This window comes from Hyperolius riggenbachi, chromosome 6 (assembly GCF_040937935.1).
Source record: "Hyperolius riggenbachi isolate aHypRig1 chromosome 6, aHypRig1.pri, whole genome shotgun sequence".
NCBI classification, from domain to species: domain Eukaryota; kingdom Metazoa; phylum Chordata; class Amphibia; order Anura; family Hyperoliidae; genus Hyperolius; species Hyperolius riggenbachi.
Genome location: NC_090651.1, coordinates 48,036,200 through 48,060,588, shown reverse-complemented (window position 1 = coordinate 48,060,588; position 24,389 = coordinate 48,036,200). Strand labels below are relative to the sequence as shown.

Below are 24,389 nucleotides of genomic sequence, written 5' to 3'. Positions count from 1 at the left end.
AATTTTCGCTTTACAATGGTTATTTGTTCATGCCGTAATTTCGCATTAAACGCTACCGTAATTTCGCGTTAAACCGTAACGCTCCGTATAATATAAAAAAGCCGCCGACTTTAAGGGTTAATAGCAAAGCCCCCTTAAATGCTAAGAGCCTCAAATTTGGAGAATATATTAAGGAGATCAGGAGGAATAAGAGGAAAAAATTTTTTTTCAAAAAGACCTTATAGTTTTTGAGAAAATCGATGTTAAAGTTTCAAAGTAAAAATGTATACATTTAAAAACCCGCCGACTTTAACGGTTAATAGCAAAGCCTGCTTAAAGTTTAGGAACACCAAATTCCTAGGGTATATTAAGGGGATCAGTGGGAATAAGAGGAAACATTTTTTTTCAAAAAGACCTTATAGTTTTTGAGAAAATCGATTTTTAAGTTTCAAGGGCAAAAATGTCTTTTAAATGCGGAAAATGTCAGTTTTTTTTGCACAGGTAACAATAGTGTATTATTTTCATAGATTCCCCCAAGTGGGAAGAGTTTTACTTACTTCGTTCTGAGTGTGGGAAATATAAAAAAAAAACGACGTGGGGTCCCCCCTCCCAGACCTCTTTAACCCCTTGTCCCCCATGCAGGCTGGGATAGCCAGAATGCGGAGCACCGGCCGCGTGGGGCTCCGCACCCTGACTATACCAGCCCGCATGGTCCATGGATTGGGGGGTCTCGGAAGGGGAGGGGCAGCCAAGCTTTCCCCTCCCCCTCCGAGCCCTTGTCCAATCCAAGGACAAGGGGTTCTTCTCCACCTCCGATGGGCGGTGGAGGTGGAGGCCGCGATTTCCTGGGTGGGGGGTTCATGGTGGAATCTGGGAGTCCCCTTTAAAAAGGGGTCCCCCAGATGCCCACCCCCCCTCCCAGGAGAAATGAGTATAGAGGTACTTGTACCCCTTACCCATTTCCTTTAAGAGTTAAAAGTAAATAAACACACAAACACATAGAAAAAGTATTTTAATTGAACAAAAAACATAACCACGAAAAAAGTCCTTTAATATTCTTAATTAACCATTAATACTTACCTGTCCCTATAAATAAATGATCCCACGCAATATCCTCGGAAATGTTCTATTAGTTACAATGTAACAAAGTTATTACAATGTAACAACTTTGTTACATTGTAACTACGCCGCACCCGACGTCACTCGCCGCTCACCCGCCGCATACACTTACGCGTCCTTGCAGGACGCTAAGTCCCCGCCGGCTCCCGCTGTCCACCCTGCCCACATCTGTCACCCACATGTCACCCACATGTGGGTGACATGTGGGTGACATGTGGGAGAGGCGGGGAGGGCAGCGGAGCCGGCGGGGACTTAGCGTCCTGCACGGACCCGACAGAGCTCTGAGCTATATAGCTCAGAGCTCTGAGAAGCATCTTTGTATTTGGGCTCCAAGGAGCCCCATTGGTCCTTAGCAGACCAATGGGGTTCCTTCAAATCAGAAGGAACCCCATTGGTCTGCTAAGGACCAATGGGGCTCCTTGGAGCCCAAATACAAAGATGCTTAGAGAGCTCTGAGCTATAGCTCAGAGCTCTGTCGGGTCCTGCAGCACAGACGCGGCGGCGGCGGTGAGTGACGTCGGGTGCGGCGTAGTTACAATGTAACAAAGTTGTTACATTGTAATAACTTTGTTACATTGTAACTGATAGAACATTTCCGAGGATATTGCGTGGGATCATTTATTTAAAGGGACAGGTAAGTATTAAAGGTTAATTAAGAATATTAAAGGACTTTTTTCGTGGTTATGTTTTTTGTTCAATTAAAATACTTTTTCTATGTGTTTGTGTGTTTATTTACTTTTAACTCTTAAAGGAAATGGGTAAGGGGTACAAGTACCTCTATACTCATTTCTCCTGGGAGGGGGGGTGGGCATCTGGGGGACCCCTTTTTAAAGGGGACTCCCAGATTCCACCATGAACCCCCCACCCAGGAAATCGCGGCCTCCACCTCCACCGCCCATCGGAGGTGGAGAAGAGCCCCTTGTCCTTGGATTGGACAAGGGCTCGGAGGGGGAGGGGAAAGCTTGGCTGCCCCTCCCCTTCCGAGACCCCCCAATCCATGGACCATGCGGGCTGGTATAGTCAGGGTGCGGAGCCCCACGCGGCCGGTGCTCCGCATTCTGGCTATCCCAGCCTGCATGGGGGACAAGGGGTTAAAGAGGTCTGGGAGGGGGGACCCCACGTCGTTTTTTTTTTATATTTCCCACACTCAGAACGAAGTAAGTAAAACTCTTCCCACTTGGGGGAATCTATGAAAATAATACACTATTGTTACCTGTGCAAAAAAACCTGACATTTTCCGCATTTAAAAGACATTTTTGCCCTTGAAACTTAAAAATCGATTTTCTCAAAAACTATAAGGTCTTTTTGAAAAAAAAATGTTTCCTCTTATTCCCACTGATCCCCTTAATATACCCTAGGAATTTGGTGTTCCTAAACTTTAAGCAGGCTTTGCTATTAACCGTTAAAGTCGGCGGGTTTTTAAATGTATACATTTTTACTTTAAAACTTTAACATCGATCTTCTCAAAAACTATAAGGTCTTTTTGAAAAAAAAAATTTTCCTCTTATTCCTCCTGATCTCCTTAATATATTCTCCAAATTTGAGGCTCTTAGCATTTAAGGGGGCTTTGCTATTAACCCTTAAAGTCGGCGGCTTTTTTATATTATACGGAGCGTTACGGTTTAACGCGAAATTACGGTAGCGTTTAATGCGAAATTACGGCATGAACGAAACGCGAAATTTCGCGTTGAAAATTACGCTTACGGTATTTTCAATTACGATTTTATTGGTAATTTCGCTACGCTAATTTCGTATCGTAATCGCAAATTTCGCATGCGTAATTATAGTAATGCGAAATTACGAAAATTTCAGCTCAACTCTAACTATGTCTACCAATTCTATATTTTGTGTTTGCCATTGTCTGTACTATTACGTATGTACTCCATGTTTTGTTCTCTTACTCTGTATAGCGGCACAAAATATGTTGGCACAATAATAATACAGCCAGGGATGGTCGGAATTGCTGATTTCCGATTCCGCGGAAATTCCGACGGTATTTAGCAGTATTCGAACGGTATTCCGATTTCCGCAGATTTCTGTTTTCCAGGGAAAATTCTGCCCACCACTTACTGCACTACAAATCCTCATTCTCGGATTGGCTTATTCATTCGGAGTCTTCTGATTGGCTTAAAATTACCAACTATTGGTTTAACAGATTTCTGCAGAAATGTCCACTTACTGCAATACAAATCTCATCCTCTGATTGGCTTATTCATTCTGAGTCTTCTGATTGGCTTAAAATTACCGAATATCGGTATAGCGGAAATTTCCGCGATTTCAGAATTCCGCACACTAATTTCCGCGTTTTGCATCCCGATGCGAAAATGTGATTTCCGATCGAAAATGCGGAAATTTCCATTCCCCGGAATGAGCATCCCTGAATACAGCACAGTCCCTAGTATCCTGCACCAGCAGGGATCGCCTTATGCCAGATACATGTGCTTCTCGGTTGCTTGAGCACAACCCCCTCCCCAATGACTCACCGAGCCTCCAGTGACATGTAGCAGCCTTCTTCTTGCTCCTAGCGGCATTCCGGCTTCCCCCGTGCACGCAAGCCGGCATGTCACCTGACCCGCATCGGGCACGGACGCTAGTAGCCCACTAGAACCTAGAGGAAAGCTGCTACAGATTGCTGGAGGCTCGGTAAGTATTTTGATCTCCCCCCAAAAACAAAGTCCCCTATATCCACCAGGCGTGCCGGTTAGTTGAGACTTCCTGTTGCCTGAGTTCCGGATAACGGGGACTCTGTTGTAATGACTTTTCATCAGGACCTGATAGGTACCCTCACCTCCCCCCCATCACTGTGGTTTGGCCCAAGGCCATGCTGAATTGCATCAATGACCAGTGAGGCTTGGCGATTGGGCGTAAAAGGGCAATTTGAGACTTTTTTTTTCCAGGAAAGCCAATTGAAAGTATGGAATATGTTTTGACATATCTGATTTTTTAGATACTGACCTTGCATGCTTGGGATTTCTAAAATTATTTTGGAGAGTGATTCTTAAAGGAAATATAGCGTTTTAATAATACATTAGTTTTATTAATTTGTTACGCTTAGTACAAAAACATGTTTTAAGCATTTTTGTTTAAGTTCCTTATTTTAAAGCTCCACCTGCAACTCTGACTGCCAAGGACTAGACAGAAACGCGTCGTGTTTTACTGCCGTGATAAACATGTCACCCAAGTTATAGAAGCCAAGTCTCCTGACTTTGTGGTGGATCATTAATGCTGAAATAAAGTCAAATGAAGGAATCGGCTCAGCATACAGCAAAGTCAATACAGTATATCTCTTAAAACGGCACCATTTTATAGCAGTTATAAATAAGTGTTTTTTGAGCTATGCTTATTTCACTGGGACTGTAGTGTTGAATGACCTCTATTTACTGCTCTGACTTGTTAGTCTCCACATTAGCTTATACCTCGATTATGGTTACTCCCACCACACACACACACACACACACACACACACACACACACACACACACACACACACACACACACACACACACACACACACACACCATACAAACACTCACACACAATAAAACACCCATACACCACAAAACAGACACATGCTACACACATAGTAAAGTAGACACAGATACGCACTCGCATCCATGCTCAAGCACAACAAAACACACTTAAAGTGTAACTGTGGGGCATAAAATCTGAGTGAACCTAACTTGCCTAATCTCCATGCTCCCCTCCAGTGACTAAGCATTACCTTGTACTCATACTGTGCTGCATGATCTGGTCTTTCTTGGATTCAGGTATTGTCATTTTGCTGTCTGTCACACCTAAATATTGTATGTATCCCTATTTATTGTCCAGCGCTGCGTAATATCTTGGCGCTTTATAAATACAATAAATAAATAAATAAATACAATCAAAAATCAATTCTTTATTTTTATTTGGTAAACAAGTAATAAGGATGCTAATCAGGCAATCCAAAAGTAAAAATCTCTATTACTTTTCTTGTTTATAAATGATCATTCCCCAGTTTACCTGACTCTTATTTGGTACGTTGCCACACAAAGGAAGTTGCAGGGCATGCTGGGTTGTCTTTTTTTGCTTTTTTATTTCCCTTCAGACTTAACTAATGTACAGAAGCAAAAAAAGGACAATCCAACATGCCCTGCAACTTCCTTTGTGCGGCAACGTACCAAATAAGAGTCAGGTAAACTGGGGAATGATCATTTATAAACAAGAAAAGTAAAAGAGATTTTAACTTTTGCATTGCCTGATTAGCATCCTTATTACGTGTTTACCAGATAAAAATAAAGAATTGATTTTTGATTTTATGCCCGACAGTTACACTTTAAACACATTACCACACACTACCATAAAACACAACAAAATTACTGCACACACATCCACACACACAAAATTATGCATACACACACTATACACAGGTAAGCACACAATTGTGCACACACAAGCATGCACAAATCACACACACACACAAACACACACACCATACAAAAAAAACCACACCAAGGTGAGGAGCATTTCCCTTCTCACCCTTGTGTCACACAGCCAATCAGTGAGGAGCAGGAATGTGGGAGTGGAAATAACAAGCTTTCCTCCCGTTGGCAACATATCAAATATCGATTCTGACAGAGAATATTTTTTACAGCAGAAACATTTAGGATTATATTGGAAAGCTTGCAATGCAGGGTCAGGTTGTAGACTGCATAATAAACACAGAGCAGTGGGTAAATGGAATTTGATTTTATGGCTGACAATCGGAATGGTACTATAAGCACATATGTTTATCTCTTCATGCTACGTGTCACTTTGAGTATGCTCTAAGCTCCATTATTTTTTATGAACATATTACTTTCAGGAGTCAAATAAGAATCTGCTCTGAACAAAAAAACATGCCAATCAAACCAGAAGACAGAGCGCCAATAAATAAAAATGCAACATTTATTATCGTGTTTAATGACTATAGAACAACTTTAAAATTTGTTTTAGTGCTGAATTAAATAAGTGGATAAACCAACAATTAGCCACTGTATGTGCCCCTTAAAGAGGGCACATACTTACATAACATATGTATTGCACTGTCCACGTATCACGCTGATACGTGATGAGGTAACGTACAAGGATATACACAAACAGAAGTACGTAAAGCGTAGTCAGGATCAGGCCGCAGTCGCACACAAAGCCAGAGGTATCGAGGCACAGAGTAGCAAGGCAATATCGTAGTCAATAAAGAGGCAGGGTCATACACATAAGTCAGATGTCAGTCGTATTGTAAGGATCAGACAATAACAAAGTTAGGGACAGGCCGAGTCGAACACCTGTATCAAATGGCAGTGGTACAGAAGGACAAGACAAGAGCGAGGTCAAGAGGCAGGCAGAAGTCAGTACACAGATAAATATACAATAGATGTTACTTCAATATATTAAGATAATATATAATATAACTACAAAATACAAGACTGACTAACTAGAGTACATATATATTGTGCGTCTACACAATATATTAATGTAGCTCTCAAAATTCACTGACTAGGCCAAGAACCAGCGAACTGATTAGTATATCAAGGCCGATGAGTGACTGAGAGCACTGGTCTTAAATACACAATTAGACATCCCAAAAAGTACTCCAAAATTAGGTAGCACCTCCTGCATTGTGATGTCATCTAATGACATCACCGCTGACGTTGCTCATACACGCCTCCTTAACCTATAAAACCCTTCAGGTCTCGCACGCGTCTGTTTGGATGCAATGCGCATGTGTGCGCTTGAACCCACCGCTGCAGGGGAGCTGGGGACGCCGCCAGAGGATACCAGAGTGGAAGCTTCACCAGCAGCACGGACCCCGTCAGAGACGCCGCGGAAGGTAAGATTGTCACACCACGTTTTTTCTTTTAGTGATTTTCAAAAAAGAGAAAATTCTTCTTAGCATTTTCCATCTTGACTGTGTCTGTCATGAAGCCAATGTTGATGTCCTTTCCTCCTTTATTCTTTTTTTCTCTCCTCTGCCTGATTGTGTATGCATTGCCCACCCTACTCACAGTCTTCAGACACTCCCACCCAGCTCTGTAGTAGGAAGTGCATTGTCATAAATCATCAATGTGTGACTCTGCAGAGCTGTTTTTTTTTGTATGGATTGGATTTCAGGAGGTGCTGCAGGGGGTAGTAATTTTCTCAGCACGAGAAATTTTAGCAAATCAGAGAGGAACAGAGGTATGGTAGGTAAAGAGGCTTCAGCCAATCAGGCTGTATTATTTATGTCTGAGGGGGATAACTATTAGAAGGGGAGGGAAGTAAAGAAGTAAAAGAAAAAATACACAGCATGCACTGCAACTTCCTTTGTTCGGCAAAGTACCAAATAAGAGCTGTGGACCTGGGGAATGTTATTCTATGGAAAAGAAAATTAACCACTTGATGACCAGGGGATTCTCCCCTTATCTGTGCTGCGTGGGCTCTTCAGCCCACAGCACAGATTGTGTTTGTAGCATGGCGATCAGACTTCCCCCCTTTTTTCCCCACTAGGGGGATGTCCTGCTGGGGGGGGTCTGATCGCCGCTAGCTGTTTGGGTTTTGCAGGGGGGGGGGCTCCTCAAAGCCCCCCTCCGCAGCGCTATTCTGCCTTCTCTGCCCTTCTCTCCCTCCCCTCCTTGCTGTGGGTGGCACAGGACGGCGATCCGTCCTGCGTTGCCTCTAATAGGCTTTAGCCTATCAGATGCTGGCAATGCCCTGCAATCCCCTGCCAATCAGAGACCGGGGATCGCCGATCTCCTTTGATGTAAACAGCGTGGATTTCTTCCCCGCGTGTTTACAATTAGCCTGCGAGCCGTGGTCGGAGGTTCGCAGGCTGTTCACGGAGACACCCTCCGTGAACTGACATGGAACAGTTTCCATGGAAACACCACTTCGACCTGCCGTTGCCTATCGGCGTTAGGCGGTCGTTAAGTGGTTAAGAGTGATTTGAACTTTTGGATTGCCTGGTTAGCAACCTTATTACTTGATTAACCTCCTCGGCATTCCCTTTTTTTCTGGATTTCTGTGCAAAAAGTATTTCAGTTCATTTTCATAACTTTTTTTTTCCTGTAACTTACTAAAACATGTGAAGCAAAGGTCTAGTATACATTTTGAGTATAATAAAAGCTTGAAACATAACATCAAATCAAATCAAAACTAAATTTCAAAATTACTCCCCAAAATAAATCTCTGATCACTTACACTCCCGAGCTGCAGCTGCTCAACCTGCACTAATACAAATGTAAAGGTGGCCATACATTTAGCGAAGATGGGCAGATTCGGCCAAGGGACAAATGTCTCTCTGATCGAAATTGATTAGAGAAAGATCTGTTGGCTGCCCATACACCGCTGGCCGATTCCCAATTGATTTCAGCTTGAAATCTCTTGGGAATTGGCGGAGCCCGCCGCCTCGCCACTGCCCCCTAAACCTGGTAGCCAGGTTAAGGTGTCCCCAAGTATAGGAAGCCAGGTACCGGTGTGGCCATTATAGAAAGCCAGGTACAACTGGTGTGGCCAATATAGGAAGCCAGATACAGGTGTGGTCAGTATAGGTAACCAGATACAGGTGTGGCCAGTATAGGTAGCCAAGTACAGGTGTGGCCAGTATAGGAATTTAGGTTTAGGTGTTCCCCAGTATAGGAAACCAGGTTTAGGTGTTCCCCAGTATAGGAAGCCAGGTACAGATTTGGCCAATATGGGTAGCCAGATACAGATGTGGCCAATATAGAAAGCCAAGTACAGGTGTGGCCAATATAGAAAGCCAAGTACAGGTGTGGCCAATATAGGTAGCCAGATACAGGTGTGGCCAGTACAGGAAGCCATGTTTAGGTGTTCTCCAGTATAGGAAGCCAGGTAAAAATGTGGCCAATATGGGTAGCCATAGCCAGATACAGGTGTAGCCAGTATTGGTAACCAGATACAGGTGTGGCCAGTATAGGAAGCCAGGTACAGGTGTGGCCAATATGGGTAGCCAGATACAGGTGTAGCCAATATTGGTAACCAGATACAGGTGTGGCCAGTATAGGAAGCCAGGTACAGGTGTGACCAGTATAGGTAGCCAGGTTTAGGTGTTCCCCAGTATAGGAAGCTAGGTACAGGTGTGGACAGTATAGATAGCAAGGTTTAGGTGTTCCCCAGTATAGGGTATTATATGTGCCCCCGACTCCTGATCCCCCTCCCCCTGATTCCCAGCATGTACTCTCCAGAGCCCGTCCCCAGTGCTCACTTTCCAGAACCCCGAGGCAGAGCTCCGGTCTTTTCCTGTGGATGATCGGGACCCGGCGGATGAGGTCATGACGTCAGAAACGCACCAACACCATGACATCAGTGACGTCACCTGCCAGGTCTCGATTCTCCGCAGTAGAAGACCGGAGCGCTCTGCCTCGGAGTTGTGGAGAGTGAGTGCTGAGGATCGGTTCTGGAGAGTAAGCACTGGGGATTGGTAGGATTCAGGAGGTGGGGGGAGGGACACATATAATACCCTATACTGGAGACGCCTATAGTTTGGCGGCATGCCCATAATGGTGACGGGCATCCCACTTTCATCTTCTTTTTCCTGCCTGTCACCATTACCGGCTCAATGCCAGGGAGGTTAACAGATAAAAATAGAGAATTGATTTTTGATTTTATGCCTGTCAGCTACTCTTTACAGAAGCACCAGAGTGACACATAGTGGGATGTAGTAAATGATTCATAATACAAAATCCTGGATTCAACAGAAATATTTCCAATGTCTACACATATAGGTGTATATTTTTAGATAGCCCCGCCCACCCAGTGATGCTTAGCCTTGGCTGTTTATTGTGCAGAAGTCTGCTCCTAGAATATAAAGGCATCACTGGGTGCCTTAGTGATGCCCCTTGCAGCAGTAAATATGTTGCTACCTGTGATACATTTAAAAATGTAAAACCATGGAAAGTAAATATTTTACAATAATGGGAAGACATTGAGTAAATAATTTAATAAAGTAATATTGTTAAAATTTGCAATTGAATTAATTAAGTTGTAGTCAGTTCCTCTTAAAGACAATGCAGTGAACTGAAAGATAAGTCCTGCTGCTCACAGTTAAATATAAAGATTCCTACCTTGAACAGTAAGATGGACTTGCATGGACTTTGGACTGTGTTCAGTTTGTACGGAGCAGGTATACAGTCCATCATCCGTAATTTCAACTTTTTGTATCCGCAGATTATATTCCTTTTTGGATGCCGCTGTAATCGATACTCTGGGGTCCACCGACCACTTGTCATTCCCCGCAAATATAATACTGGAACGGTTCAACCAGGCTCCTTTAGATGCTCCATCTTCCAAAAAACACCTGAGGACAAATCACTGAGTGTTACTGAAATTCTAAAAACACTTTTATTACACAAACACATTAAAGTAACACTCAACCCTTTTATCAAATAACTCATGTTTACTATTTTTTAGTGTCACCTATACTATGTTTATTCTTCTGAACTCTGAGATTTCAGTTTTTGTTTTTTTTTTACTTTGCAAATATGTATTAAAAAGGTCCCAACTCTGCCTAGAGATACATGTTTGAAGTGCCTATGTTTTAATAGGGTTATTATTGTTTTGGTCAATGGATTCCACCATGTGTCGGTAAAATGGCGATATTCTTTTCGCATTATTTTTGTGAAAATATTGTAAAATTTAATTTTCAAGCAAAAATGCCTTTGAAAATAATTTTGATTTTTTTACGTCTACCAATTTTTGGCTTTATAAGGTGTAATTTATCGATTTTTTTTGCAAGGTTTATCTTTAAAAGGTTACTTGCTCTTAAAGGAGTTCTTTCGCGAAAAAAGAAGGCAGTTAAAAAATGTGACAGATGACAGGTTTTGGGCCAGTCCATCTTTTTAAAGGGGATTCTCAGGGCTTTCTTTGTTTTCAACAGCATTTCCTGAACAACAGTTTAACTGCCAAAGTAGCAAGATACCAGCCGGCCTCCCTAATCACTTGCACACTATTATGTCAGTTAAATTTTGCAACTGTTGTTCAGGAAATGCTGTTGAAAACAAAGAAAGCCCTGAGAACCCCCCTTAAAAAGATGGACTGGCCCAAAACCTGTCATCTGTCACATTTTTTAACTGCCTACTTTTTTCGCGAAAGAACTCCTTTAACTTATGAATGGCAATTTAGGCAAAAATACTGGCAACATTTTTTTTTTTTTTTGCGAAAACTGACCGTGGAAAAAAACAATGTATTTTCCCCTATATATTTTCTAAGTCGAAATTAGCATTTTCAATGCTAAATGACTGTGGCAAAAATTTGAAAGCAACACTGATCCAGTTATTTGTGCGTTAAACATTTCAGAATTTCATGACATCATTTTCTAATATCAATAGCCAATTTGATTAAAACCCAGGCCCCATGGAAAACAAAGCTGTACAGTATCTCTGACCGCAGTTTCAACTTTCAGAGCTAAAATTAATTAAAATTCTATTTAATGATTAATGATGCTCTAATAATACAATAAAAATACAAAAAAAATAATGTATAGATAGTCCCATTGTCATTTTGTTAAAAGTGTACAACAGCAATAACATATGCTTCCCTTTCTCGGTTTGTTATATTCCGGATATAACATATTGAGTTCCTTAATGGATTTAGTCATTATTTTAATTGTGGAAAATAATAGTATGAATGTTTTGTTCCACATCACTATCTACTTAGCATTAATTATGTCTCATATTAATATGGCACAACAGCTACGACTGCAGAACATCAGATTGCCAAAGAATGTTACTTTGCTTAAAGAGACACTGAAGTGAAATAAAAAATGATGATATAATGAATTGGTTGTGTAGTATGGATAATTAATAGAACATTAGTAGCAAAGAAAATATTCACATATTTTTATTTTCAGTTATATAGTGTTTTTTATAACACTGCATCATTCTCTTATATTTGCAGTTTACACACTACTCAGCATTCTAAATGATTTCACAGAGCAGGCCAGTAAACTTTTGAACTGTTCTCTGCAGGAAAAAAAAATACAGTGACAGACACTTGAGATAACAAGCTTCTGAATACAGAGTTATCTGCGATTTTGAAAGTCGTGGAGCTCAGTGGCTGTTTCGCATAGATAACAACTGGAGTTTCTTAACTCTTCCTGTACTGGAAACAATATTAGACTTATGTATTTGCTCCTAATGTTTTATTTCTTAGCTGTACTACACATACAAATCATTATATTATAAAAAAAAATTTCGCTTCAGTTTCTCTTTACATAAAGTGAAATTCTATGTGTTTCTTTTTATTTTAGTAATTCAAAAACAAACATTTTTTTTAGGTACCTATAAAATCACATAAACCAACTGCAGCAACTTCTAATTTCAAAACCACAACTTGCACAATGAATGGAAAACAAGGTCAACTCCCAAATAATTCCTTCAATAATACAACCTTAGTTTGCCCAGTCACGTGATAAGTCATTAGTGTATTGGACACAGGGGCCTGATCCAATTCACTATTTCTCCCAAGTTTTCTCCAAGATGATATTTTCAAATTATAAATTTTAAATGCCTGTTAAAGCGGGATTGTCAGCCATAAAATCAAATTCCATTTACCCACAGCGCTGAGTTTATTATGTAGTCTATGTCCTGACCCTGCACTGCAAGCATTCCAATATAATCATAAATGTGTCTGTTGTAAGAAATCTTATCTCAGTCAGCCTGGCTCTCTTTACTATCTACTTTTTAAGTTTTTACTCTTGTATTGTTTTTGCTCAATGACACATCCATTGAAGTATGCCAGAGCTAAAATATATGAACTATTGACCCTTGTTATCTCTTTCCTGCTCCCAGAAGCCATTTTCTGCTAGGAAAGTGTTTTATAGTTGTAATTTCTTATCAGTGAGGATCACATTGTAGTCTGATCCAGTCCTGACTCAGACAGGAACTGCCACTTACATATCTGATGTTTAACTCGAAAGAAAAAAAGGAACACAGCCTAGTTATTTGTGTGCTAGGCACTGTACATACACATGTCTATCTCATAATGTCATATGTCCCCTTAGGTATCCTTTAAGCCATCAGCAAGAAATAAAATACCAGTACTCAGAAGAGTGCAAAAGTTATTTATATTTTAAACAGAAGATTAAAAATGATCTCCTATGAGAAAACTTAGGAAAAAAGTCATTTGGATCGGGCCCATAATGTCCTCTGCTATCTCTTTCTTTACACCTGTGCAGGTCACATCACATTTTCCAACATATTTATGTGTTGATTCTGTTCACAGGTGCAAAATCAATGTTTGCAGTTCACAGTTTGCTGCATTCAGTAATCTAAATGAATCAATTACCATCATCGTCCTACAATCACTACCAGACGGCTTGTCTGTCGCTTAGATAACAATGCTGAGCACTCATAAAGTCTGTGCAATCATACATAATAATTATTACAAGCTCTACAGTCTATCCTGAATGCATCTGCAAGGCTTATCCAGACTTCACGGCCCTCCTCTTACTCCTGTCCTTGGCTTTCCCTTTAACTAAGAACGCATTTCACGTTATAATTCATCGTAGAACTAGAAGGTTGGTACGTGCTGTACAAAGTTATTTTGGTACACGTACCAGGTGGATGCATCAGTGAAGGGCTAACGCTAACCTACCCTCACCTACCCCTAACACTAACCTGTTAAACATGGCTAGATTTCTGGAAAGGCCAAAAAGGCCCAGGCCTTGGGTGGCTGAACCATGAGGGGGCACCTGGACAAGAAATAGGGGTTGTTACATTTGGAAGAGAAGGCTGCAATTAAGTAGCAACACACGAAAAAGGGAAACTTGTTAACACAGCCTCATGGTAAAAGGAACAACAACAAAACTTTATTGAGACACAACATTAACAAACAACCAGAATGCAGTACTTAGAATGCAATACTCTTATGTCACTGTAGGTGGAGCAGACATATGAATCTCAACATCCTAACATCTCTCTTCTTTTGCAAATATAAGTAAATTCTAAACATAAGACAGTTTGTAGACTGCTGCATCTACTCAGAGAATACGTTAGAGGACGTAGTCTCTATATTTCACAGGTGTTCTGATAACTCGAGTTCGAGTGCAACGAGGGGGTGCAGAACCATCATCTACAGAGCTGTACATGAAAGAGAAGGGCTACAGTGGCTGGATAGTGTAATGGTTAAGGGCTCTGCCTCTGACACAGGAGACCTGGGTTCAAATCTCGGCTCTGCCTGTTTAGTAAGCCAGCACCTATTTCAGTAAGGAGTTTCTTAGGCGAGTCTCCTTAACACTGCTACTGCCTACTGAGTGCGCTCTAGTGGCTGCCTTGCAAGCGCTTTGAGTCCGACAGGAGAAAGGCGCTATACAAATACTGCAATTATTACTGCAATTATTACAGTACATGGATATTAAATATAGAAGAGGTGGCTTCAGCTGGAATGGGAGAGGCAATACTGCACATGGAAGGGGACCCCCAATATACTTGGCCTAGGGGCGGAAAACATATAATTCCAGCCATGCCGTTAACTTACCCCCTCCACCTCTATCTATGATGCAATCTCTGCCTTTTTGGTCCCTATGTCACCCCGGGGCTTTGGCTATACTCATCGCCTCCCACACCCAAATTGTCCACTGAGCGCCACTATAGCCGCAATTACTATTGTGGTCTATGCGTGCGGCACTCAAGTTTCCCTTTGGCTGTGGGCGCTCAAATTTTCCAGGTGGACCTTACACATCAAAAAATAGACAAATGCCAATTCAGACAACAGAGTGAACAGTTTCTGCCTGTTAGAAATTGTTTACCACTGTCAGCGCATCTGCCCAGGGATGAGCAGAAACTACGCTAGTGCGAATTTACGCATCGTAGTTCGCATCTACGCATCGTAGTTCGTAGGCGGAGTTTCAAAACTACGCTTACAATTTTACGCGTAGCGAAGTATCGTTACGCGTTGTTTACGCACCCTACGTGTAGTTTACAAGTGTATTGCGAAGTAAACTACGAATGCGTTATTCGCGTCTATTTTTCCGCATACGATTGTATGCTTACAAAATTACGCATTGGAAAGGGGAATGTATGCATAGAAGAGGTCCTGGTACAAGCTTTTGCAGAGGAATTAATGCGTACATTTTTCTGCATAATGGCATAAGCGTCCGCATGCATTACGTTTTCCACTACGCGTAATTGCGTATTTTAACGCATAGTCTACGAAATGCATACGAAGCGATTATTTGATTTCAAAGCCGTAGTTTGGCGAAGCGTAAAACTACGCGTAGTTCCAGCGTAGCGAAGTTGGCTGACTACGACCATCCCTGCATCTGCCAGTAAAGCTGGCCACTAACGGTCCAATTTCTAGCGAAAAATCGTTCGAGCGATCAGAAATTCTGATCGGACGAAAAATCGTTCACTACACCATCAACTAACCCATCTTTGCTTCCTATCTATCACGACCACCAAGAAAATCAAAATTTTAGTTCGGTGAAAATTCATTCGGGCGAAATTTTTTTCACTCATTCATAATTGATTGTGTCCACCAATGGAGATTATTTACAACCAAACCGATCAGAATTTCTGTTCGCTCGAACGATTTTTCGCTAGAAATTGGACCGTTAGTGGCCAGCTTAACAAAGACGCCCAGCACAGATCTCAGCATTAGAGAATAACTGATAAATGAAGGACACTTTGAGAAAGATTTTTTTTTAAATCTGTATCTGCTAACTTTTGAAAGACTAAACTAAAAATGTAAAAGGTTTAAATTACAGATAATATTCCTAGTCAACATTTATTATAGCTAAATGTAACGGGGTTCTTCTTTAAGCTTCCAATTAAAGTACACAGAACCCAGGCACGCACACTTTAATTCCATAAATAAATAAAGCCCGATGTAGCAAAACAGAGCTAATATAAAGCTAAAAAGAAAAATAACGTAAACTTAGGTGACCTATTTATATCAAATGTTCTTCTACACAGAAGGAAACCATAAAGATAGAAACCGAAGAACAGAGCAAAGAAAAAAAAATGAAACGGAAGACAATGAAGACAAGAAGGGAAGAAATAGAACGAATATCCAGGTCAGGTCAGGGAGACAATGCAAAAAGATCTCCACTGTTTCTATTAAATATAAAAATAGCCTCCACCCACTTCCCCACCCCGGAAAGTTATTGTAATCATATGCAGATTATCATGATCAGGTGACTGCCTTCCCAGCTTCTACTCTGTCCAGAACATGAAAGCAGGGTTCATACACACATCACTGCAGAACAATTGTTAACCCTTTAGCAGCCAAATAAAGTAAAACTGTGTGCTTTCCCCAGCCTGGCAGGCTCAGCCAGGTAAGCAGAGTGGTAATCCCGACATGTCTTCTCAGTTCCGGTCACGATCAGGATCCAGGAGGCCATGTCAGTGTTACAGCGCCACCCTGGGTGGAAGAGGGGCGACGGAAGAGACTGTTTCCATCACCTCTCTTCCACCACTAGGTGGCGCTGCAACACTCCCACTGTCTCCTGGATCCTGGTCACATGTCATATTATGTGATCTGGACCCAAAAGAATTGTGGAAAGCTCAGAGCCGCCGGTGGAGGAAGAGAGGAAGCCATCCGACACAGGTAACTGTAACTGCTCCCTGCCACCTGCTCGTTTAGCAGCACTAGGCAGCCAAACGATATTTGTCGATGTTTAGAATATACTGCAGCTTTCAAATGAAAAAATATGTTTGAAGCTCCTAATGGGTCAAATTAGGGACTCCAGCACTATCAGGAGAAGGCAGAAGAAAGAACTGGGGGTTGTTGTCCCCCCCCCCACCCCCCAGTCAAAAATGTAACGGACTAGACTGTTTTTTTTTCTTTCCAGAAGCACAGCCAGGAGTACAACATCTAGTTTTGCTCGTATATTATAGTAATAACTTCCAACACCTGTACTTTGGTTTGTATATTTTATCACTGGCAGAGAATTAAGAACAGTTCTACAGCCATGAACTATGTACATAAAATGAACACCTGCAGCTATGGGAGAGGAACCTGGATCCGGCAAGCAATCATGTGACTCGGTAATAACAGGTCATGACGCAGCGACAATCTAAGCAGTTGTTCAAAGATTTATTTTTTATTATTGCCCTCTGTTAAAAAAGGCACCTCTAAAATACTAAAAAATACAACAATTTATACGTACATAACGTCATAGCAGCTGTTTTGTATTCTAATTAGAGTTGGGCCGAACGGTTCGCCTGCGAACGGTTCCATGCGAACTTCAGTGGTTCGCGTTCGCGTCCCGCAGGCGAACTTTTGCGGAAGTTCGGTTCGCCCCATAATGCACCATGAGGGTCAACTTTGACCCTCTACATCACAGTCAGCAGGCCCAGTGTAGCCAATTAGGCTACACTAGCCCCTGGAGCCACTCCCCCCCCTTATAAAAGGCATGCAGCGGCGGCCATTACGCTCACTCGTGTGCCTGCGTTAGTGAGAGTAGGGCGAGCTGCTGCAGACTGTCTCTCATAGGGAAAGATTAGTTAGGCTTAGCTTGTTCCTGGCTGCATACCTGTTCTGTTAAGTGAACCTGCCACTGCATACCTGTTCTGTGAACCCACCACTGCATACCTGTTCTGTGAACCCACCACTGCATACCTGTACTGTGAACCCACCACTGCATACCTGTTCTGTGAACCCACCACTGCATACCTGTTCTGTGAACCCACCACTGCATACCTGTTCAGTGAACCTGCCACTGCATACCTGTTCTGTGAACCCACCACTGTATTCCTGTTCAGTGAACCCGCCACTGCCGTCACTACACAAACAGCTGTTTGCGGTGCGTTACACAGTGAGTTTGGTGTGTCAGTGTGAAGCAGTACCTTAATTACACTACCTGATTGATGTATACACATGCAAGATGTTTTAAAGCACTTTAGGCCTGTCATTTAGCATTCAATGTGATTTCTGCCCTTAAAACGCTGCTTTGCGTCAAATCCAGATTTTTCCCGGGGACTTTTGGCGTGTATCCCACTCCGCCATGCCCCCCTCCAGGTGTTAGACCCCTTGAAACATCTTTTCCATCACTTTTGTGGCCAGCATAATTTTTTTTTTCAAAGTTCGCATCCCCATTGAAGTCTATTGCGGTTCGCGAACTTTAACGCGAACCGAACCTTCCGCGGAAGTTCGCGAACCCGATTCGCGAACCTAAAATCGGAGGTTCGGCCCAACTCTAATTCTAATAGCATATTTTGGGCCTTTTTATGATTCAGCTGTACATATTTACCACTGTGTTATCTCTGTCTTTCACTTGATTTTGTTTTATGTTTTTTTGCGTGTATAATTGTTTTTTCCATGTTCACTCTGGAACGCTTTTTGCTGGCGATTCACGCTTTGCTGATTACCAGCGATCACTCAACCTTAGCAATGCCCTTCCCCCCCATCCCCAATGTTCGCACCGTTCCCCCACCCACGCAGGATGTCATGTATGCGCCACTCATTGCCTCTCCATTGTCCCGCAGCATAGCAACACAGCGCCTCATCAGCTACACAGCTGACACACGTGTGTGCAGCCTGGCCCAGCAATGTCCCAAAGGGGATTGGGTCCTAATCACGGACGGGCCACATAAGCTGTATGTACGCAGCTTTATACACATTGCCAGCAGTAAGGATGCCAGCTCCTGTGATACATTTAGGAGATTTCACAATGGACAAACACTGACTTAATCATTTAAAAATGAAATAATGGATACAGCACAAAAATAACTAAAAATTTACCCACTTAAAGACAAGCAGGCATATCAAAATGTCCTGCTGGAGCCATTTAACAGCTCCAGGATATTTTGATAAGTTAAGCAGTGCTGCTGCCACCGTGCGTGTGCACGTCTGCACGCTCCTGAGCGTGCATGTGAAAAAAGTAAAACAAAAAAAACACAACATAGACAAAACACACCTTTATTTCCAAATAATATATTGTTATCATACTTTGTACTAGGGACATAATTCAAATCTTGTAATAACCAGGACAAATAGGCAAACACAATGTGTGGGTTGTATGCACAGTAGCAGTGTTTATGTTAAAACTATAGGGGATGAAATTGGAGAAATAGTGTATTTTTTTCATTTCTTTCCTTGTTTTTCCCTTTAAAGTAATTACTGAAAACAAATATCAACCCCCAAAAGCCCAATCGGTGGTGAAAAAAACAAGATATAGATCATGTCATTGTGATTAGTAGTGATTAAGCTATTGGCAAATGAAAGGGATGAGCACTGAAAGGTGAAAATCGCTCTTGTCCGTTAGGGTAAAAACTGCTTTGGGGTGAAGTGGTATATATATATATATATATATATATATATATATATACACACAGCAATGTGTTCCTTTAATGCCACACAATCTGTTTTTGTGACCTTCCCCTCCACCCTAAGAAACAAAAATAAAAAGCACCACAAGATAGGCCAATAATTTTCAAAAGTTTTTAAAAAAGCACAGAACTCACAGAAATGTCATCCCGAGAGAAAAAAAAACACTTAAAGGGACTCCGAGTACCTGTCATGGGTATGCCTTTACGCATACCCACAAACAAATGAATGTGTCAGTACAGTTACCAACCACCTGTTTTATCCAAACTCCCCCTGGTATTGCCACTATAAAATGCCTGGGGCCAGACGACTTCGTACAAAGTCGTGCTATGACCCATCTGGAGGAGCCTGTTGCATCCGTGTCACTTCCTCTTCCTGTTTCATTCACTGATGCCCTTCTCTAACAGAGAAGACAGGAGACCCGGAAATTATAACATAGCCAAGATGGCTAGAACGGCAATTCAAGCATCAAATGAAAGAGAAGAGCACAAGCTACAAAAAGGTATGCAACTTTGCACAACTGGTCGGAGGGAAGAAGATGGAAATGTATCCCCTATGTATCTTTCTAAAAACTTGTACTGTACTTATATTTGGTTTTAATTCAAATGTGTTAAATTATACACAAGTGGACGTCTAGTACTGAAAGTACCAAAATAGCGTCAGGGGAGGGATTAACATACTTAAGTAATTAGTCACCTTTCAACCCAAGGATATAATTTGATAATCAAAGATATTCACAGTTCCTAGCAACATATAGCAACTTTCTCAGCTGTACAAAAATGTGAAAGCCTACATTTATTCTAGCTTAAGTAAAAGAGATTTGGCAGTCGCATTTGGCACACTGGACACTGGTAAAAAAGCCCAATTGCTTTCACAAGGTTCAGTTGCTTTTCTATGCCACTTCCAAATCCTTTAACTTGGAATGAAATAAACAGGTTTGTCTTTTTATATGTATTTTTTTTTTACTCCCCCCCCCCCCCTATTACTTACTTACTTACTTTTCTTCAGTTTTGTTCTTTTTTTTACCCCCAAACAATATATATATATATATATATATATATATATATATATATATATATATACTTTCAAATGTGAGGGACATGCTCAATCAAACATAAAAGTCATTTTCAGAATTGTGATCAAACTTGGGAAAGTTTAAGCAACATTACAATAGACATATGTAGTATCATTTTAACCGTGATAGGCAGTAGAATAGAGTTTAAAGCGTTTTAGGGTTGAGGCCCATGTCTCCTGTATTCTTTTTAGTCACAAACTGAATCAAAAAATGTAATTTTTCACATATTCAGTACCAAAATAAAAGACTAGTAAAATGAAAACAAAGTGACATGATATACAACAAAAAAAACATATATTGTTACTTTAGGAACCAGGCTTTTTAAATATGTATGACATGAGGGTATATCACTATTATTTTTTTAAAATAAGGTCTTGTAATCATCAATAGTGTACAATGAGAAAGGGGAAAAAAAACTAAAAACTAAAAAAAGGCACCTTTAATTCCAAGTACAATATTATCACCATGCTAGGAATATAATCTAAATGTTGCAATAAGAAGTATGGATGAGCAAATAAAAATAATGGGTTTAACTTATAGTCAGCACTGTTTAATGTAAAGCTGTAATGGATGTAAATGGAGAAACCCTTATTTTCTCTTTAAAATGCACAACAAATAAGGTGATTACTAAATAAAAATTATCACATACTAAATGCCTAATTTGTCCTGAAAAAAACTATATATAGATCACTTAGGTGTGATTAGTAGTAATAACGTTATTGATAAATTAATGGGAGCAGCATCTTTATGTGAAAATTGCTCTTGTCCTCAAGTGATTAAGGGCCTCAGGAATGGTCTTGGACACTCCCCATTGTAGGCATGTAGAGCTGATCAGAGCATGATAATGTCACCACATCACCCTTACCATGACTGGTGCACTATAAGGAAGGCTCTTTTGTATAGGTTTACTTAGGTAAAGTTATTTTAATTTTTATTTTAACCCCTTTAGGGCCACATGACTCCGGCCCCTAAAGGACCAGCGCCTTTTTTTTAATTATTTTTCTCAGTGATTGGCTCCCAGTCACCACAGGGTCAGGAACCAATGGCTGGTGCATAGAGTTTAGTGGCAGTGCATACTTGTGAAAATAGCAGGTGTGAACAACCTTATGTACGGTAGTTAAATGTACCATATACATGGTGTAGATTTAACTACATGCAGTCCTTAAAGAGGAACTTTAACCAAGAATTGATTTCATCCCAATCAGTAGTCAATACCCCCTTTCCCATGAGAAATCTTTCCCTTTACTCTAATAGTGCAAGATGGTTTTCTGTGTGGCTGGTATTGTGGTAAAAAAAAAAACTTCCACAGTGTTATGTCAGGGTCATGGGCATGACAGTTTCCTGTCTGTGACCTTTGTTGTGTTGTGGGAAATAATGGCTGTTGCCAACTGCCCAGCAACCAGTATCTCCCTGCAGGCTCACAATGGATCAAACAACATGAACAAATTACATTGCGATTATCAATAATTTCTTGATCCACCTTCTATTTTTTTTAACTTCTCACTTTGCTATGTATTTATTTATTTATTTTTTTCTGCTACTTTATTACTGCCAAGTTCCTCATCGAGTAGTGAAATAAAAAATGCATTGAAACAGAACTTTTAAAGAAGCATGAATAGATAAATGCTGCAATGGAGTTTCTTTTTTTCGTTGATAAATCAGATTTTATGGCCTCACCATGATCGGACAACATTCATGCAAGGACAGTAACAAGATGAATAAGGACTCAAGAAACCAAGGAAATTTTACAAAAACATGTTGGATTAGGAAGGTACTTGAGGTAAATTGGTGCATCATTTGTGGAAGATGAATTCTTAATTTAGTGATAAACGTAAGTTAAAGCCCAACTCAGAACATCATGTTTTCAATAACAAAAGAGAAAAAGACCCATCCAAAGTGAGGTAAACATAAGCTTAGCTTGATACATGTATCTACCGTATATAAAACATTTGATGCAAGTTCCGCTTCGGCTCGTTAAAATAGTAGAACAGGGTGTGTAGATTGCAGGGGAGGGTGGACGCATATTAAGATGGCGTGGCCACGCCAAGCCGCAGTTGCGTCGTGTTGCTTTAGCAACCCAGATATTTTAGCATGACCTCAAGTAATAAAATAACTTTTGTTTAAATGGAAACACATCCGCTACACGTGCATGCAAATTTATGCAAAGCATTTGAACGTTGAATGCACTACAGTCATGTATTTTGTGTGCATATTATAACCTTACTTAAATTGCCTGTAACTGCTCTGGCACTGATAGTTGCCTCTGATAGTTGAAATCAAATTCTATACCCATAAATTTGTTTGAATGCTGTTAAAAATGTATTTATTTATTGATTCTCATTATACAATGTTGTCTGTAGTATTTGTTAAAGGTAGAATTATGTTTTTGATATGCTGTTAGTGCTGTGGCATTAAGCGCCTTGTCTGATGATTGTAGGCACTGCTATTTGGCCTGAGGAAGTGGGTATGCACCCACGAAACGCGTTGCCAGTGCAATAAAATTCTATTAATCCGTGAATTTGTCTTCATTGAGGTAAGCCACCTCAATTTTTTCATTTTATTTGTTTTTAACGCATTTTATCTTCTCTGGGTGCCTCTTTCCCCTTTATCCTGTGCCTTCACCCTACTTTTGGAGGGGGATCAACCCTCTTTGACCAATTTAGGTCATTTGAGGTTCGCTTTTTATCAAGAGTGCGACCATCACCAGCTCCGTCTGGTCACCCGAGCGGAGTCGGGATTATACATCTCCACCTGCTTCTAATGGTCGGTTGTGCTTCCGCAACCCACCTTTGTGAGTATAATTAATCTGCATATTTTACATACTTCTGGTACTGTGACATACTGCACCATTTGGGCTCCTGTCTCTGTGTTTCCTTTCTGCAGGGTGCAATTTTTATTATCCCTACTTTTTGTCACTAGCAGTGGCATGACTACAAATAATTGGGCTCCCCAAGGAAAATTTGATGGGAACCACCCCATCCCCACCCGTCCCCACCAATGTTCACACCCCTTCCCTTGGTGCCCTTCATGACCTTGGATCTCACAAGGGTCATAAAACATGTGTTTTGCGATTGGTGTGTGTGTGTGTTTTGTTAGCTCTTAATTAAATTTGGGTCTGGAATATTTTCAGGACCACCAAGATTTTAGCTACTGAGAATACACCCAGTATTGTGGTGTTGCCATTGAGTTATATCTGTACTAGCATGTTTTGGTGGCTGTACTGTTTTATATTATTGATTGTATATTTTTTCGACTCAAAATAAAAAATAAAGATTGATAAAAAAAAATAAAACATGTACATGATCTTCACACCCATAACAAGTGTAGCCACAAAAACATCTGATCTAAAGTATACAGTAGTTCCCTGTATCAGAGGAAGGTTAGTAGTTAGGGCCCCCACAGCTCTGGTCCTCCCTCCAATTGCAAGTGCTGCTCCCCTCTGGTTACGACCCTGTTCTCTAGCTGCTATGCTTATCCTACTCCTGTTTTTTTTTTTTTTGTGACTCCTGTTTTTCAGGCAAGATTATTAGTCTATCTGCTTGGAAACATCAACAATTTCTGCCATTGATAGCCCCTAATGCACAAAACCTTTTACTCGTCTTTCATACAAAGTAAAGTCTATTTTCTATAACTTATAACTCATACAAACATTCCGTTTACTGAATCTATACATGCAACACACACATCCGAGACACTGAAAAATATTTAATATCTGCCCAAAAATTATATCTTTAGAAAGGTCTATAAAAGCTGTACTTGAAAGTTTGTTTATGCCCTCTACAATATAGCTCTGCAAAAACGCATTTACCACTAGCTTCCCTGCTTACAAAGCTCCATTTTCTCCTGATAAAGTAGTTTTTTGCGAACTAGTCTTTGAAGGAATTTATATCCGGCCTATATATTAGACTGCGCTTAAGGATGGCGAAAAAATAAGGTT

The 24,389-nt window shown here is 40.9% G+C and overlaps 1 protein-coding gene across 6 annotated transcripts in view; it reads right to left on the bottom strand.

Moving 5' to 3' along the window:
• NEGR1 (neuronal growth regulator 1) overlaps positions 1-24,389 on the bottom strand; it is a 748,663-nt gene that overhangs the window by 437,118 nt on the left and 287,156 nt on the right. For all 6 annotated transcript variants that reach the window (XR_011021944.1, XR_011021943.1, XM_068239223.1 and 3 more), the window contains exon 2: positions 10,176-10,408. Coding sequence is in view for 4 of the 6 variants with exons in the window: in XM_068239223.1 (XP_068095324.1) it covers positions 10,176-10,408 (233 nt within the window). In the remaining 2 variants the exon portion in view is untranslated. The remainder of the gene's footprint in view (positions 1-10,175; positions 10,409-24,389) is intronic.